The sequence below is a fragment of the Balaenoptera physalus genome, assembly GCF_965194825.1.
Source record: "Balaenoptera physalus genome assembly, chromosome: 20".
NCBI classification, from domain to species: domain Eukaryota; kingdom Metazoa; phylum Chordata; class Mammalia; order Artiodactyla; family Balaenopteridae; genus Balaenoptera; species Balaenoptera physalus.
Window position 1 is genome coordinate 46,533,271 of NC_138901.1, and position 16,610 is coordinate 46,549,880.

The 16,610-nt window shown below is 56.0% G+C and overlaps 3 protein-coding genes across 7 annotated transcripts in view; 1 reads left to right on the plus strand and 2 right to left on the minus strand.

Annotated features, from left to right (window-relative positions):
- MYO1D (myosin ID) overlaps positions 1 to 3,622 on the plus strand; it is a 351,112-nt gene extending 347,490 nt beyond the window's left edge. The window contains exon 22 of the mRNA XM_082443687.1: positions 1,481 to 3,622. Within this exon, the coding sequence (XP_082299813.1) occupies positions 1,481 to 1,637 (157 nt within the window). The 3' untranslated portion in view covers positions 1,638 to 3,622. The remainder of the gene's footprint in view (positions 1 to 1,480) is intronic.
- A 1,296-nt stretch (positions 3,623 to 4,918) lies between these two features.
- On the minus strand, positions 4,919 to 10,283 carry CDK5R1 (cyclin dependent kinase 5 regulatory subunit 1). Of its 3 annotated transcripts, none has more exons than XR_014257976.1 (3): positions 9,067 to 10,283; positions 7,136 to 8,746; positions 4,919 to 6,445 (listed from the first exon to the last, which is right to left on the minus strand). XR_014257976.1 is itself a non-coding variant. In XM_082443748.1 (2 exons), exon 2 carries the CDS (start codon positions 8,605 to 8,607, stop codon positions 7,684 to 7,686), a length of 924 nt encoding a protein of 307 aa, XP_082299874.1. In that variant the 5' UTR covers positions 8,608 to 8,746; positions 9,067 to 10,283; the 3' UTR covers positions 4,919 to 7,683. The 3 variants fall into 3 exon arrangements, 1 of the variants encoding a protein (XP_082299874.1); XR_014257977.1 differs by having other exon boundaries at positions 4,919 to 5,455; positions 5,923 to 8,746; XM_082443748.1 differs by having other exon boundaries at positions 4,919 to 8,746.
- A 2,840-nt stretch (positions 10,284 to 13,123) lies between these two features.
- PSMD11 (proteasome 26S subunit, non-ATPase 11) overlaps positions 13,124 to 16,610 on the minus strand; it is a 30,332-nt gene continuing 26,845 nt past the window's right edge. For 2 of the 3 annotated variants that reach the window (XM_082443719.1, XM_082443718.1), the window contains 5 exons: positions 16,097 to 16,222; positions 15,556 to 15,591; positions 15,240 to 15,291; positions 14,798 to 14,940; positions 13,124 to 14,679 (listed from right to left, as the gene is read on the minus strand). In XM_082443719.1, coding sequence (XP_082299845.1) covers positions 14,798 to 14,940; positions 15,240 to 15,291; positions 15,556 to 15,591; positions 16,097 to 16,222 — 357 coding nt within the window. In that variant the 3' untranslated portion in view covers positions 13,124 to 14,679. The other variant, XM_082443720.1, reaches the window with a different exon arrangement.

A 16,610-nucleotide genomic window follows, 5' to 3' on the forward strand; every position in this document is an offset into this window, starting at 1 on the left:
AGACCCCGCGAGCCACAGCTACTGAAGCCCGCGTGCCTAAAGACTATGCTCTGTAACAAGAGAAGCCACCGCAACGAGGAGCCCGTGCACTGCAACGAAAAGTAGCCCCCACTCGCCGCAACTAGAGAAAAGCCCGCACGCAGCAACGAAGACCCAATGCAGCCAAAAATAAATAATAAAAATAAATAAATTTAAAAAAAAAAAAAAAAACAGGTAGGAAACAGCCATGAGGAAAGCCCCTAAGAACATCTCCATCCCTGCCCCCTGGGCGCTCCAACACAGCCCAGCCCAGTGTTCTGGGCACTCAGAGGCCAAGAGCGCCACTGCCCGCGGGCCCCCTTCCTGCAGAAAGTGGGTCTGAGTGATGTTGCCGCCCAGGCCAGCCAGTGCCTGAGCAGTGCCTCCCTGTCCCCTGGGCCAGGCGGGCGGACGCATAGTTGTGCCGGCCTCCCCTGCCGTCTGACCCTTGGCATCCCCTGTCCGACGCCGAGAGCAACAGCCACCCAGGGAGCCCGGCCCGCCCGCCCCCAGCGCCACCCTGGGGAAATGAAGGCGTTCAGAGCACAGGGAACAGGGCCTTCTCCTCTCGCCTCCCAGCACAGAGAAGGCCGATGAGGCATGAGGCGCAGCGCTGGACTGTGCCAGCCGCTGAGTCTCCCAGCTCTTCCACCGGCGGCATCTGAAGTGCGTTCAGTGCCCGGCCAGGCGCCCGAGGACGGGCTGCTCCCACCCAGCAGGTGCGCAACCACCCCGCCGGCACTCCGCGCCCTCCGACTGCTCAGCAGGTGGGAAGAAGCGGCACTCCGCGCCCTCCGACTGCTCAGCAGGTGGGAAGAAGCCCCGCTGGGCCTGCAGGGCCGCGTGGCTCCTGGGCAGGGGAGCGCGCTCCTGCCCCGCACGCTGCCGGCCACACAGGTAGAAGCACCGCTGACCCTCCCTCCCACCTTCCCGGCCTCCGGGAATCTGACGTCCGACCGGTTCTAACAGCGGGACCCGCGACAGGCAGGGCCGAGCCGGGACTCACAGAAGACATTTCTCTCATCGTCGTAGTCGGGCGCCACGTGCGGGGAAGAGTCCCCATTTATGCCTGGACGCAGCGTCCCCAGGGCTCCGTGTTGCCATCAGAGAGAACTGATAAACAGTGGCATCAGAGCCCCGTGCTGTGACATCCCCCCGCTGACATCTAAAGCCCAGTGCCTGGTCCTCAGCCTCAGGCCAGAGGGTGGTGGCCGTGGCTGCGCCGTGGCTCCCCGCCCTGTGCTGCCCCACACGCGGGTTCTCAGGAGCCCGGCAGCGCCTGAACCTCGGGCCCTGGCTCCCCGATGGCTTTGGTTCGGGACCGCAGCCCAGCACCGTCTCTCCCGCCCTCATCCTCTCTGTGCCCTGGCCTGGAGACGCCTGTGAGGCCCAGGGGCATGCCGGGGAGACTCTCCCACCTGGGCCCCCTGCTAACCGCCTGTCTTCTTTTCGGTCCTTCCAGTGAGAAGCGCCACCTGCAAGTCAACGTCACCAACCCTGTGCAATGCAGCCTGCACGGGAAGAAGTGCACCGTCTCCGTGGAGACGCGGCTCAACCAGCCGCAGCCCGACTTCACCAAGAACCGCTCGGGCTTCATCCTCAGCGTGCCAGGCAACTGATGCGCAGGGAGGTGGGGCCGCCCGAAGCCCGCCCGCTAGGCTCCACGCTGGGAGGGGCCCCCGCCTCCCCTGCAGCCCCTCCCCGAGGCCCACCCCCAGCTTTCCGCCTTTGGCCTCCGTCTTCCTCGGTCGCAACTGTCCACAGCCCCCTCAGCAAACCAAAGACCCCGTGTCCTGTCCAGCCCCTAGCCACGCCCCGACTACAGCTCCCCTGCAGTCAGTGAAGGCTGCCCGCTGCCAGGCCAGGTCAGCCTGCCTGACCCCGTGACCAGCAGCTGGCCCTGCAAGGCGAGGGGTTGGGGAGCCCGGATGCAGCTTCTAGCCAAAGCCATGCCCCCGGGTCGGGGGAGGTTTGGGGGAGGTGAGCTGGGGAGGTAGCCCTCCTGTCTCCCTGGGCCCAGCTGCCCTCTCCCCAAGGTGATGGCAGCCCCATGCCCTGGCTCAGGGAGCTTCTCAGAGCTCCTCGTGGACCCCCTCCCCACCAGCAGCCAGCCGAGGCCACCAGGTGAGCAGGTTCACCTGTAGGGCCAGCCCCTCAGCCCAGGAGCCAAGGGCCGGCAGTCTGTCCTGCCCAGAGCCTGCCCCCAGCCCCATGGCCACTTCCCCAGAGAGCGCAGCGCAGGGGATGCGCCAGGGATCATCTTACTTAACCGCGCAGCCTGGGCCGTGGTTGTCTTACACTTATTTTTGCAGTTTGCTAATCAGATATCATGTCTGCTGTGCCCACACTCGTGTCAGGAACGCTAATTAATAAAGAAAATAGAATGGGGGGCGGGGAGCAGGGGAGCACTCGGGGGTTTGGAAGTTGCCCCTCCAGACACCTCTGCCTCGCACTCATGTGGAGAACCAGGACTGGGGTGAGAGGGTCTGAGCCCCAGGAACTTGGGGAAGTGGAACGACAGAAACAGTGCGGGGGTCCTGGCACTGCAGGCCAGGCCAGGAGAGCCGCCGCCTTGCCAGTCCCTGCCCAGCAGAGAGCGCGTGTGCTCCGGATGCTCCCGGGACCACCCTCCTCTGGGCCTCAGCCGAGCAGGGCGCCACACACCCCTGGGCAGCCCGGGCCTCCCGGCCTGGAGCCTTAAAAAAAGGAAAGACTCAGGCACCCGCTGTGGTCAGGGGGCTGAGGGTGAGCCCACGCCCCAGGAGGAGGCTGGCCGGGTGTCAGAGGGATGTGCTGACGTTTTCTTCGCTTTCTGCCACAGAGGCTCCCCCTGCCACCCCGCTCTGTGCTCCCCTCCTGCCATGCCGACCCCACAAAGCATACCAGGTGCCACCTCCTGTGCCTGCCGCGGCCCCCTGGCCGGCTCCCAGGCGGTCCCAGCAGCTTGGTCTCGCGGCTGCCCCACCCCTGCTTCCCAGGGCTCGAGCACATTCTCACCCCGTGCAGTGCACAGCAAAGAGCCCCGCTGGCATCCTGGCCTTGGAAACCCATTCATCCTCCAAGCCTGGTCCGCTGCCCGCACGGGACCCCGTTCAGCAGCGCCCGTAGCTTTGCCAATCGCCTTGACACTATCGATCCATCTTAACTGGAACATCACCTCTCCTTTCCACTCGTTTCCCCAAACTTGTTGCTTTGCTAGATACATGGAAATGTATGTTTTAGACACACCAAAAAGAACATGCCAAACGAGTGCCGTTCAGAGGCTGGAGAGGACGGGGTCTGGAGTCCTGCCCTCCCACCTTTTGGTGTCGCCTCTGGTCCCTGAGCCCTCAGCCAGAGCACCGCCGCCGTCCACAAGTACTTTTTCATGATGTCCTACAGGAAGTCACAGTGTGTGGCAAGTGAAGAAAGAATTTCAGGTGTGATCACAGTGCTGAGGGGAAAGCAGGAGGACACAGTGATTGTATGCAATGAAGTGTTTCTCTTGATTTAATTAAATGCGGTTTTATGGTTTGGTGCGTATATTCCTATTTTCCATTAAATTAACTTTATTTCTAAAGCATATTTTGATTTATCATCAAGAGCAATAAAGCATTAAATCTTACATTTAAAGGTGTTCTGCTCTTTGAATTGAAAACTATATCTACAGTTGTGAAATTTTGGCTTCTATAAACTCAACTGTTATCCCAGAGAATGGAAGGGAGCATTAAACACAAATCAGGTAAAAATGGAGGATAGTTTACGTGGGGCTGTTGATGAAAAGTATTCAATAGTGAGTGAGCAGCTGTGGGGAGGAGGAGCCAGGAGGCAGACAGGCAGTGGAGTTAAATCCAAACACTTTCTCCCACCATTTTGAGGCCTGTGCACTAGACTCGAAGCTCATTGCTTTCACGTTTACTGAAATCGAAGCACGTATAGAATAAAGGCAAGGCTGGGAGCCCCAGGGCTGCAGTTCGAGGAGAGGTCTGAGTGAGCCGTGGCTGGTCAGCCTCTCTCTGAGCCCTCAGGTTGGGGTCAGGGAGCTACAGGCAAGCAAGGCCCTGCGGGGAGACGGGGCATCCCCAGCACCCAAGGGCTCTGCAGCCAGAGGATGCTACCGGGTCCCCGGTCACTGGCGGGACGGAGCCCGCAGTGATGGCTTCTGAGTCAGACAAAGGAGGTGCCCTGATCACAAGGCTGACAGCTTCCAAGGTGCCACTTGAGCAGGTGCAACGCGTCCCGCCCCCAGGCCCAGGGCAGCTCCAGCCAGCGGGGCACAGGGCCAGGGAGATTGGAGGTGGGGGACCAAATCCAAAACGCCAGGTCCCAGCGGCTCAGGGTGGTGGCATGAGTGGGCACAGACCGCTGGCAGTACAACCAGTAGGGGGACCCACCCTTGCCACAATTAGGGGCTAGGGTGGCTGCTTGTCTGGGAGCCCCGGGGCTGGAGTTCTCTCTTTCAGAAACCTGCACAGAGCTAGGCTGGCGGGGTTGAACCACACGGGCCCCTGCTGGCCTGGGAGCCTCTGGGCCGTGGGCCACGAGCAGAGCCGGGCCCAGAACACCTGGAGCAGCAGCCTTAGTGCCAAGCCGGGTGCCCTGCAGGACCCGCTGAGCCAGCCCTCACGAGGCCATGCCTGGGCCCGACCCTCTGGCTGGAGGTCCCGGTCACCCAGCTCCGCCAAGCCAAGGGAGCCTTTGGAGAGCAACTCATGAGAAACCAGAATTGACTTAACCTGTGCTTCTTTCTTAATCACCTTAACATGAACGCGCTTGTTAAGGCCTCTCCCCCTAACCCTCCCTCCTCCCATACTCCCCTCCCCCACAATGCAATCCAATTATGTTTTGAGCGCAGGAATCATTTATAAGAGGGGCCCCCAGCCTGCTCGTGAAGGATGTGCCCACAGAAAAGGTCTATGTGATGGATGGTCAGTGCATTTTATTTACTCAGCACAGTACAAAAATAAATAAAAATAAGGGAAGGGGAATTAAATTACAGCCAAACTGAGCTTCATGACCTTGTCAGATTATAAACCACACATACTTACAAACACGCTACGCATACATACAAAATGAGACAAATATAAATTAATATTAACAACACCCACAGTTTGGTCAAAGAATAGCTACAGAAGAAATTGCACTAAAAAACCAACATACATCGCACGTGTGTAATTAGCAGTTTCAAATATACAGCTATGAATAATTCTGAGTGAAAAAAAATGGCACATTTTCTTTTCATTGCAAGTTTAACAACTGCTGGAACAAAACTAAGTTCTAATAACTGCATGGAAAGAATATATCAACCCTTCAGGTTTACAAGAAAAAGAGAAAAACCAAATCCTGAACTATTATTCCTGTGACTTGTTCTGTGCACGGGTGTAGTTTTCACAGCCATCTGTTCTAAGATTATTTTTCTTAAGACACAAAATGCTCCTGGTTTGCATGCACAATATCACTGTAAAAGCAACAATGAAAGAATAAAGGTTTTTTTTTTTGTAGGTTAGTTTTTTCCTTTTTTTTTTTTTTTAATTGTTCTAAAAGTAGTCTTCATAGCAGCATGTCAAATGGGTTCATTGCTTGCACACTCAAGTATATCAGTTCCTTTACACAATACTGATGACCAGTGCAAGGGAGGGAGGAGACCCCACCAGGCTTCATATTGATGGAACTAGAGAGTTCTTTCCTTAGTCCCCAACCACTCCTGAAATTTGCACCGCCTCCAAAACTTAAAAAAATAAATATGGAGAGAGAGAGAAGGAAACACACAAAACTGGAATCCTGCGGATGCGCCTTCCCGCAGTTTCAGGCCCAGCGCAGCCCGCGAAGGAGCGACTACAGACCCACGCCCCTGCTCTTCAGAGTCGGCACCCGGACCCCCCTCTCGTGTGCCGCCAGGGCCCGCTGCCCCCACGGGCCTCCTACCTCAGGTCACACATGGCAGCAGGATCTGCACAGACGGGCTGGGTGGCAACTCCAGCAGAGAAGAGACGCCGCGGCGAGGTCCGCGCCAGCAGCCCCGGGCTCCTTCCAGCCCCGCGGCAGGTTATCTGGCTGACGGGCCGAGAAAGGCTCAGCGTGGGCCTAGGGGCGCAGCTGCAGCCAATGCTCTCCCGCTCGGGCAGGCCCTCTTCCTCGGGAGCACCACGGGCCCGCAGGCTCGGCTCCGGGCCTATTAAATCGGGACCTCAATTTCACAGCTTTTTCTTTTTTCTGTGAATTTCAGTAGTGCTTCTGCTGAAATCGGCAGCCACCTGGAAGCTAATCCTATGTAAAACAGCCCCCTGCCTCCCCCCAGCCTCTCCTTCCAGCACCCCCTGGGGGACCGGGACTGGAAGAGAGAATTCTCTGTAGCATCTTCACATCAGTCTTTGTTCCCCAAAGCCGAAGGGACAGAGGAAGACTTGCTCCCTTCTCTTGGTCCTCTCCCAAGCCCCAAGCCACCGATCTGGGAGAATTAGAAAGAAAATTGATTAAGTACACATCATGTGTTTTTACAGCCACCAACCAGGCTAAGGCGGAAACCAAAACCAGCAGCTGCAAATGATCAGTTGTAGAATCAGCAGGCAATCAGGAGTTCTGCTCCCGTCTTGTAATTGTCTCCAAGATCCAGCTGTCTCACTGGGCCTTTCGGGACAAGGCTTCACCTTCAGAAGAAACTGAACTGTTTGGGAACAGCTTTAAATCAACAGGGGTGAGGGCGGGGGTACCTCACTACCACTACCACATCACCCTGATCCCTGACATCAACCCCCACCCCCCCGCAGCTCTGCAGGACAAACGTCACGTGCACCAGCAAGAGGCCTTAGCCCTTAGGTGGGCACCGGCTCAGTCCCAGGCATGGCAACCCCACCTGCCCAGAAGGCAGGCTGTTGACAATGGGCACCTGAAGATGTCCTGGCCTTCACCACAGGGTGACTAAGCTGCATGATTCAAATGAAAAATTCACCCAGGAAAGGAGGTGTCCCCAGCTTCACCCCACCCCTTTAGAGCTGGGACCCAAAATGAAAGAACTTAATGAGTCAAACCAGCTCGTTAACCAACACTGCCAACACCGCTGGGAGCAGGGGGAGGGGGGCGAGTTCCACATCTCCACGAAAGGAAAGCCCTTCTCCCTAAAAAAGAAAAAAGAGCAAACCAGGGGCGTGCATGGTCAAACGACAGGACACCATCTTTGCACCAGGCCGGCTTCCCCTCAATTGAAGAGGCTGTCCCAGGGCCACGGGCATCTTGCCTCACAGCCCCACATGCGGCTCGGTCAGGGTGGCTGGCTCCAAGAGCCTCTGGGAGAACGGAGGACCCAAAACGGGACCCGGAAAAGGGCCTCCAACCAGAAACTCCAATTCCTCTCTGGGCTGCCTGGCTGTGGGGAGCAGAGGGCAGCCTCCCCTGCCTTGGTCCAGCGAGAGCACAGGCGGCAGAGGCAGGTCAGTCCTTTGAATTCCCCAAAGTGAGAGATCAGGAGCCAGGGTGGCTCTGAATACATCTTCTGAATTTTGCACAAGGTTCGGGAGTTCAAAAGCATCCAGAGTTCTTGGCAGGGCTGAAGAAAACCCCGAGGAGAGAAGGTGGGAAGGGAGAGGCCCTTGGTGGCTTCGCTAGACACATACTGTACACAAAATCTGATTTAATAATAAATTTTTAAAAATGAATTGAATCCTTGAGCCGTGATGCAGGCTAGCGGGCTCACCGGTCCAGCCCTAGGAGGAGCCGCTTCTTGTCCTCCTGGCCACTCTCGTTCTTCAGGTCGGAGAACACCTGTGTGAAGTAGTGGGGGTCGGCGTTGATCTGCAGCATCTTGGAGCTCATGAGGTTGATGACGGAGAGGCAGCGGTCCCAAAAGGCCTCCTTGCAGCTCTCCACCAGGAAGGGCTTGAGCGGGTAGGAGATCTCATTGCCCATGTAGGAGTAGGAGAGGTACAGGCAGGTCAGCAGGACGGCCTGGAGCTCGTGGTCGGAGCCCACCTCGGAGGAGATGACATCCCGGCAGAGCATGTAAAGGAAGACCACGTTGGCGGGCGTGATGAAGCCCTGGTCCTGCCAGCCCTGCAGGAGCAGCGAGCGGTCCACGCTGCGCAGCCAGAGCACAGGGTCCGTGGGGGACAGGTGCTTCAGGCGGTAGCACCGGCGACAGAGAAACTCACCCAGGCAGCGCAGCAGCTCGCTGGTGGACGCCTGGACGATGACCCGTTTGGGCGTCCCTGCGGAGGTGACGGCAGGATGCGGGGCCTTCTTGACGGAGGAGGAGACCCCCGTCTGGGAGCCCGAGAGCTGGCTGGCAGGGGGTGCGGGCGGCTGCGCCGGTGGGGGCTGGGCGAACGTGGACAGGTTGGCGCACGACAGCGACTTCTTCAGGTTCTCATTGTTGAGGTGCGTGATGTTGTTCTGGTAGCTGCTGTTGGGCTGCACCTTCTTGGAGTTCTTCTTCTTGGCCGACACGGCCACGATCCTCTTCCAAGGCAGCACGGAGATGATAGAGTGCCGCTTCAGGTTCTTGTCCTTGGCGTTCTTGCTGTTCTGCACGGCCGTGTAGTGGCCCACCGTGGCCGCGCCATCCTCAAACAGCGTGGCCTTCCGGTAGCTGGGGGACAGGGACAGCACCGTGCCCATGGTGCCGCTGCGCGCCGGGCGGGGACCTGCGCCCCTGCGCGCCCAGCCTGCCGGCCGGAGGGACGAAACAGCTCACCGAGGCCGAGGCGGCCAGGGGGAGGCCGCGGCGCTCCCGGGGTCGCGTGCCGCCCCTTCGGATCTGTGTGAAAAACAAGATGGTTCTCAGCACCAGGCGGGGCTCGCGTCGCGCTCCTCCGCCCCGGCCTCGGCGGCCCGGCGGACCTGGCCCCGGACCCGCGCCCAGGCCTTCCCCGGCCGGCACGGCCCCGCCCGCGCCCCCGCGCCGCAACCCGGCCGCTCCACTGCGGCACCGGCACCCGCGCCCGCCGGGGTCCGGATGGCAGCGCGGGGGACCGGGAACCGGCGGAGGCGCCCGGGGACCCCGCCTCGACACCGCGCCCGGCCGCGACCCCGGCCCGGCTCCCCGGGGACAGCGGACGGCCCGAGGCGCAGGCTTACCGAGCAGGTGGCTCCTGCGCTCTGCACCCTCCGCAATGCGCGCCGCGGCTCGACGCCGCGGTCCCGGCGCTCGGTGGGGCTCGGCGGGGCTCGCGCTCGGCGGCGGCGGTGGCGGCGGCGGCTCCGGAGCTTCTGTCCAAGGTTCTGCAGGCGCCGCGGCCCCGCCCCCCGCTCGGCCGCCTTCGCCGCCGCCGCGCCCGCGCCCGCCCCGGCGCGCACCTCAGCGGCCTCCCTCTCGGGCGCGCGCGCGGCCCACGCGCAGGACCGGCCAGGCCTGGTCTCGCCCGGGAGCCGGAGCCGCCGCCGTGCTCAGCACCAGCTGCGCGCGGTGCTGGCAGCGACACGGCCGCGAGCCCCAGGCGCCGCTCTACTCGCCGCGCCCCATCCAGGACCCGGGCTCGGGCGGCGGGTACTCGCGGCACCGCCCCGCCCCGCGGGGCCGCCCCCCTCCCGCACTGCTTGCAGCCCTCTCGGCGCCGCCCCGCCACCAACAGCCCGGCCGTGTGAGGCGCGGGCGCACAGCGCAGCCGAGCTCGGGCGGGTGGGGAAGCTCCGGGCGGGGCGGGGCCGAGGGCCGACCCCGCCCGCCGCCCCGCCCAGACACGTGCTGCCTTTGTTCCCGCCGCGGCTCCGGCAGCTGCGGGCCGCGGGGGCGCTCTCGGCCGCGTCCTCGCCCTGGCCGCCAGAGAAGCCATCCACGGAGGCTAGGGCCCCGAGCAGCCTCCTTCCATTTAACCTCCTCGTCCCCGGGGAAGGAAGCTAGGGAGCTCAGGGAGCAAGGTGGGGAGAGGCTAAGCCTTTGCTGAGGCCGCCTGAGCGCCCCGAGCATCCCGAGGGGACTGTCCCATCACTTTTGAGTGCCTTTCCCTCCGGGATCTCCGTTGCCCCATCCCAGGTAAATGCCCACGGCCCAGGTACAGAGCGACTGGCCTTCCCACACCACACCTGGGACAGAGCCCTGAGGCTCCTGGCTCGGTCGCTGCCCCAGAGAAGGGCCAGTACTGAGCCCATCACAAATGTGACCTCAAAATTTCCACCGGCCCTCTTATGTTATAGAACGACTGAAGCAACTGCTTCTCCAACCAGTCTCTGATCTGCTGATTTAAATATTTTTCATGCTAAGCATATATAATTTGAAGATTCGGTGCCCATAAAATTAAATTCTGAGTAAAACTCTGGTTCTAATAAGAACTTTTCCTCTCACAAGGAACAAGAATCCACATTTGTTATTCTTTTAGTTTAGTTCTGGAGATTTGACTCAGATTTGACCACAAACCTGGGAAACAGGAGACTTAAACCATACCTTAATCCAAATTACCGCCTCTGGACCTGGTGATGAGGAAGTGGCAATCCAGAGAACATCCAATCCCCTGACTCCCAGACCACTCCAGCACACAGCCTGTGCCAGTTCTGCCAACTGCTCTAAGCAGTAAAGAAATCTGGTATCAAACAATGCTACCATCATCAGAAAGTACTAGAATTTGCTAAAGTACTACCCAGAGATTCCTCTGTCAATAGTGGCAACAAAGCTTTAGGGGCCTTGGTGACCATATAGTGGGAAATGCATTACTCTGTACCCAGAAGGCTACTTCTTGTAGAGTCCTTGAGAAACATCCACAGTAGCTGTCATCTTAACTTAGAAGATAAAGGCAGGCCCTTAGCCCAGTGTGCCCCTCCCTCTGAACATTCCTCCGTGTACAACCCCTACCTGCTCTTCAAATGGAGCTGTCCTCCATAGTAAGGAGCTCTAAGAATCAATCTCCTCCAGGTCCACTGGCCCAATGACTCTCTTCCTAAGGCAAAGTTGGACCCCAGCCTTTTTTCATCCTGCCCCTAATGGAGGCCCAGCTCCTGAGTTGGCCCATGTCCACATTGCCTTTCCTATGTTGAGCAGGGGTTAAGTGCTTTCCACTTCCCGAAATAGGCTTAGATTTCTAAGCCTGTAATCCACCCATCAGAACTATCTGGAGCCGCCCTGTACTTACCTGTGCCTACAAAATTTCAATACTAACTATTCCAATTCATGGTGGGCAGTACCAAGCTCCACTTCACCCCACCCCATTTCCCAAACCATGGACGCTCGCATTGGCCTGGGCCTTTTCCAGCCTGCGTCCTCTCTTGCCTTTGTCCAGCCAGCTCTCCCCTACTACCTTCAAAAAGAGCTCTTGGCAGAACCACTCCAACCTCCTCACACTTGTCAGAGGCAAAGTCGTGTGTGCAGCAGAGCATGAATGGGATGGCACTGCCAGCACAGTGGCTTTTGTGACCGAAGAACCCTGAACCCTGTCCACCCGTGTTGTGCCTGCTCTGCCTGTTTTGAGGCACCACACCACTCCTCTGCTCACTCAACACACCAACAACCCCCCTCCCCCTCCAAGCTCCCAGTACTTCTCCAACTGAGAAGCAAAGAAGGAAGAGCTACCATCTGCCAAAAATGGCAGATCAAGGACCCAGGAGGCAGACCTGGATGAATGATGCACAGCTGTTTTCTTCCCAGTCTTCACCAGAGAACTGCAGGGAAGCTCTCCAAATCCCACCCCCATCAATCAGCCTCTTTATCCTATAGTCTATCTCTAGCTGCCGGAAAAGCCAGCCTGCGTGTTACATGCACGGCTGGGATGTCCATGGAGAGTTCCCATCCTCTACATGCCCCCTTCCCATACCACTCTGAGGAAGGGAGGCCAAAGCCCCAGCCAGCCAGCTCCCAGAAAGGGTTCCAAATAAAGCAGGTCTGAGCCCTGGCTCCTGAGGAAGTCGTGCTTTGTTCTCTCAGGCATCACAGAGCAGCATCTAGTGGCCTCTCTGGGCAGCACAGGTTACATAACTAGCATGCAGCAGGGCTCCACAGCCAAGGGCCGCAGCCGCCGCTCCCAACGCCATCAGGATCTCATTAACACACAAGGAAGCCCAGGCACCGTGAAGCCTGGTGCCAGGAAGGGCCCATAAGTGAGGGAGCCAGGCCCATGCTAGCCCATGGCCACCCCACCCTCTCAGCTGCGCCTAGATGCAGCTTATCGAGGCCTGGGAGGGGAAGCAGTCCCTCGAGGGCTGGAGCAGCGCTGTCCAAAAGAAACCATGAGCCACAAATGCAAGCCACGTAGATAATTATTTTCTAGCAGCCACATTAAAAAAGTTAAAGAAACAGGTATATTTTAATAGTACATTTAACCCAATAAATGCTCAAAATATTTCAACATATATAAAAAAGAAGTTGAGCAATTTTTCATTCTTTTTTCACATTCTTCAAAGTCTGGTTTGTTTACATTTGCAGGGCATCACAGCTTGAACTAGCCACAATTTCAAGGACTCAACAGCCATATGGGGCTCATGGCCACACACTGGACAGCACGGGTCTGCAGGAAGTCAGCAGACCTGCCCAGGGAGATGAAGAGAAGGTTGCTGCCCCACTGAGCTCCTGGGACTGCCCTCCCCCCATTGCTCGGGCTCTGGATCTCTTTGGAACATTTTTGAAGTCCTTTATTGAAGCACAACTCTTCCTTAAGTAAAACTATACACAGAGACACAATACTGAAAGAGAACAGAGAGTGGCTCGACTGGAGTTGGTGGCTAGAGCCCACCCTCCCTCCCAGTGGCCCCAGAGCCTCACAAGACAGGTCACTCCCAGGGTCTGGGGGGTAGTATGAAAGTCAATCCTTTTGAACAAGATTCCAAAAAACTAAAACTCAGCCACAACTGACTGCCAGGGCTCTCCAGGCACCTGTACTTCCATGACTTCATGTAACACTCCCACCACAATTACCTACCAAGAAAGCGCCATCACTTGTCGTGTAAGTGAGGAAACGGGCTCAGAGGATATTACAACCCAAACCCCATGTCCTCACTGGACCACGATGCCTTGGAAAAACAAAGGTAACTGAGCCCCATTTCCCATTTTAGCCCTCACAGACCAACTTTCTCACCCAAAGCCCTTCACTTGACCCCGGATCTAAAGGTCTCCCATGAAGCAAATGAGACAGTAGAGCTTTGTCCAGTCTAGAAGGCTACACAGAGCTGTCTGGACTTGATCAGAAGCCCTCCAGCACTCAAGAAAGGACACTTTTTGAAAAAAAAATTGTTTTTATTGGAACTCATCTGAACATCAGATATACCTGGTGTTGGTTAGCAAGAACCGTTTGTACATTTGATATTGATGGTGCCAAAACCAAAACAGTGACTGGACATGATGGGGAAAGATGTTGAGAACAAAAACCTGATTTTGGAGAGGAAAATAAAAACCAGTCAGATTCAGTAAGGATGCAAAACCTGGTACAACAAAATCCTTTTACAAAATATAAATTTATTACGAAAACCTGGAAGGATAATCTGACAAAGGGAAAGAAAGATAAAAGGAGGCCAGCAGGAAGGAGGCAGGAGGAGGGGGAGAGGAAAAAAGAAGACAAAGAAGAATGAGAGGAAGAAGAAAATATAGCTGAGCACAACAGAGGTGCAGAAGCTTACCTGCCCAAATGGCATTAAAGCCTTGCTATGTAATCTCATCATAAAACAAAGCATGCTGGAGTACAGTGCTCTACCTGCCATCCGTTCCACTTCTAAGAGGTAAATAAAGAAAGCTCCCTGGGAGGGGGGACATGAGGTTGCTCAAAAACCCAAAAACAAAAATTGGGAGGGAAAAAAAAAAAGAACAACACACCCCACAGTCTCATTTCCGATGTTCACTGTTTAAAAAAGGAATAAATCCATCTGACAGCAGGAGAGAAGCAGGGGGATGGGGAGAGAAGCTGAAGGATTTCAGACAGCCTGGCTCCCCTGGAGGGGGGAAGGAGGAAGGAAGAGAGACATGGGATGGTCTCCCGGTTGAGAGAAGGGGAAAGAGGGGGAGAGAGAAAAGAGCAGAGGAGAGGGGCAATTAAAACACTGACACCTAATCTAGTTTACTGTGTTAAAAAGAGCCACATGCACAGCAGGCCCCCTGAGGGCCTACACTGCTCCCCGTGTGGCCATGGTGACACTAGCTCCTGGCCATGTCCCCATTCCTTCCCAGGTCGGAGCGGAGCCGTGCAGGTGCTGCTGCGGCGGTGGCGGCGGCGGGACCTTCGGCCAGTCTGCTGGAGCCATTGTTGGGGGAGGGCGGGGGGATGGGCCACATGGCAGGGGAAAGGACACCGGAACGCCTCATTTCAAATAAAAAGGAAAATAGCAGTCTATACACAGTTGTTTGTTTTGGTTCAGTACAAACAGAATAAAAAGTCGTTGGTTTGATAGGCGAACACCCAATTCTGGAGAGGAGGCGAGGTGACGCCCAGCGGGTGGGTTAGGAGCCCCAGTGGCTGGCGGAGCGCCTGGCTTGGCGGCCCTCTCCCAGGAGGCAGAGAGCACAGCTTTAGGTAGTGTAAGCCTTTTTCCTTTTATTTAGAATAACCTTTTTTTTTCTTTTTTTTCTTTTTTTAAGCAATTTCCCCACTCCCAAGTTGGGCCAGTAAAGATTACATGAAAACTGGCACACCTATCGGCTGGAATACAGGTGCACCAAATGAGGATTTAAAAACTTTCTGAGCGAAAAGTAGAACAGAAAGAAAAAACTCCTAGCATTTTCCCCAAAGGTTTCACTCTCCCGCCACACACACTCTCCAAAGGACCGCTACAGATCCAACTCTGCAAGAGAAGACAGAGCAGTGTCAATCGGGGAAGCCGCAAGGCCACCAGGAGGCTTTCAGTCTCGACAGGCAGAAGACAGCGCTGCCCGGGCCCGGGTCCCGGAGTCAGCACTCACCTATGTCAGTTTCTTGGCTTTGTTGTAGAGGGAATCCACTACTTTACTCATGTTCTGAATTGTTTCCAGAGCAGCTTCATAAGTTTTATCTACTGGGGGTTCATCAAAAATAATCAAGACACCCTCCCCCTGGTCCAAGATCCCTGCAGAAAACACAAGCAAACCCAGGTAAAAGAAAGGATTAGACACATGAGCATTTGAGAAGCAGCCCACTCCCTAGCTGCCTCACTTTCTCCAGAAAGGAGGGGAAACAGAAGTCATCTTCCTGTTCCATTCGTGCATGTTTATTACACTCTCATCACAGGCATGAGAGGGGCAAGGATCCCAGGGAACCACCAGGTGATACAATGGAGCATCTTCTTTCAAGATAAACAAGAGCATGATGCCTCTTCACCATTCCATCACCTCCACCAGCCCCCTCGCCTGTATGACTGCTACTCACCATGAAATTTCTTGTCAAGAATCATCTGTGATAATTTCCTTTCCACGTCGGCCTAAAATCAAAGCACATGATTAAAGGGCCCAGCATCTACTAGTCAGAGATCACACTGACATGAAAGGCTTGTATAAAAGGATCTTATGGCAAACGGTCTGAAGATAAAACAGCAACAATGCATCTGCAGCTCTCAGCCCACGGTCCCCAGTCCCCACTGAGAAGCTTGGGAGCTTTGCAGTAAGGCCCAGCGGGTGTAAATGGCAGCCCCTCCACATGCCCCTTTCCCCATCCCTACCCTCAAGACAAGCTCAGGACTCCTTACCTTGGAGAGTTTGATGAGGCTAGATATGTGTTCGATCTAAAAGGAAAGGTAAAAAGACACCAACACTGAAAGTTTTACTTCTGCCTCTAATATCGGGATGAGGGTGGTGCTGTATCTTGAAATCCTGCCGAATGTCTCTACAGGGACAGATTCTCTTTGGCTGTGCTTAGGTCTCTTGTGCTTGGTCCATCTGCCTACCCTGCATCACTACAGACAACAAATACACTCCTGTCCCACACACCCAGAACAGAAAGCGTTTACCACACACACAGTGACTGCAAAAGCCAGGCGGAGACTGCACTGAAAACAAGCAGGGGCAACCTCACCAGACTCTACCCCACAGCATCCCTCCCTCTCCTTGACTCTCATTCCCTGTCAAGAAAATCCCAAGCTCTTGGGGGTCTCTTGCCCAGCAGGCACACCCTTGGAAGTGAGTTCCTACTCTGGATGGTTGTGGGAAGGGAGGTGGCTACAGTGAGGACGCCTAGCCAGAAACCCCCTGCCACCAGAGAAGAGCTAGGGTCCCCAAGAGGGTTCTTACCTGTACTCGGGAAAAAGGCTCAATGACTCGGATCAGATTCTGTTCCAGCAAGTTATCATACAACTTGGCCAAGTGTGTGCTGATTATTGGGTCATCCCGGAGCTCTGCCCGGTAATCTGTCAGAGCCTGCCAAAAGAGCCGAGATTGGCACAGAAAAGGACTTGAAAGTCACGCTACTCGCAGCTTCCTAAGTAGTGTGCTGGCCCTTGTAACTACATGGTTGACTGTAGTTCTGGAGGATTTGGGAAGATGAAAGAACAGCCACGACTGAAGGCAAAAGAAAATGAAAAGAAGTAAAAGACGGAGCCTAACCCTAGGCACCATCTTCCCGTCCAAAAGCCTCACGTTGACAGCTCAGACCATGTAAGCCCTAAGAGCAGCTCAGCTTGCAAGCTAAATTCACTGCAAAAGCAGTTCTCAATATGTATTCCACAGAACAAATAAGGCCTCCATGGGGGCAGGAGGAGGGGGGATTCTCAGGTTAAATAATAGGAAATGCTTAATTCCACAGCTA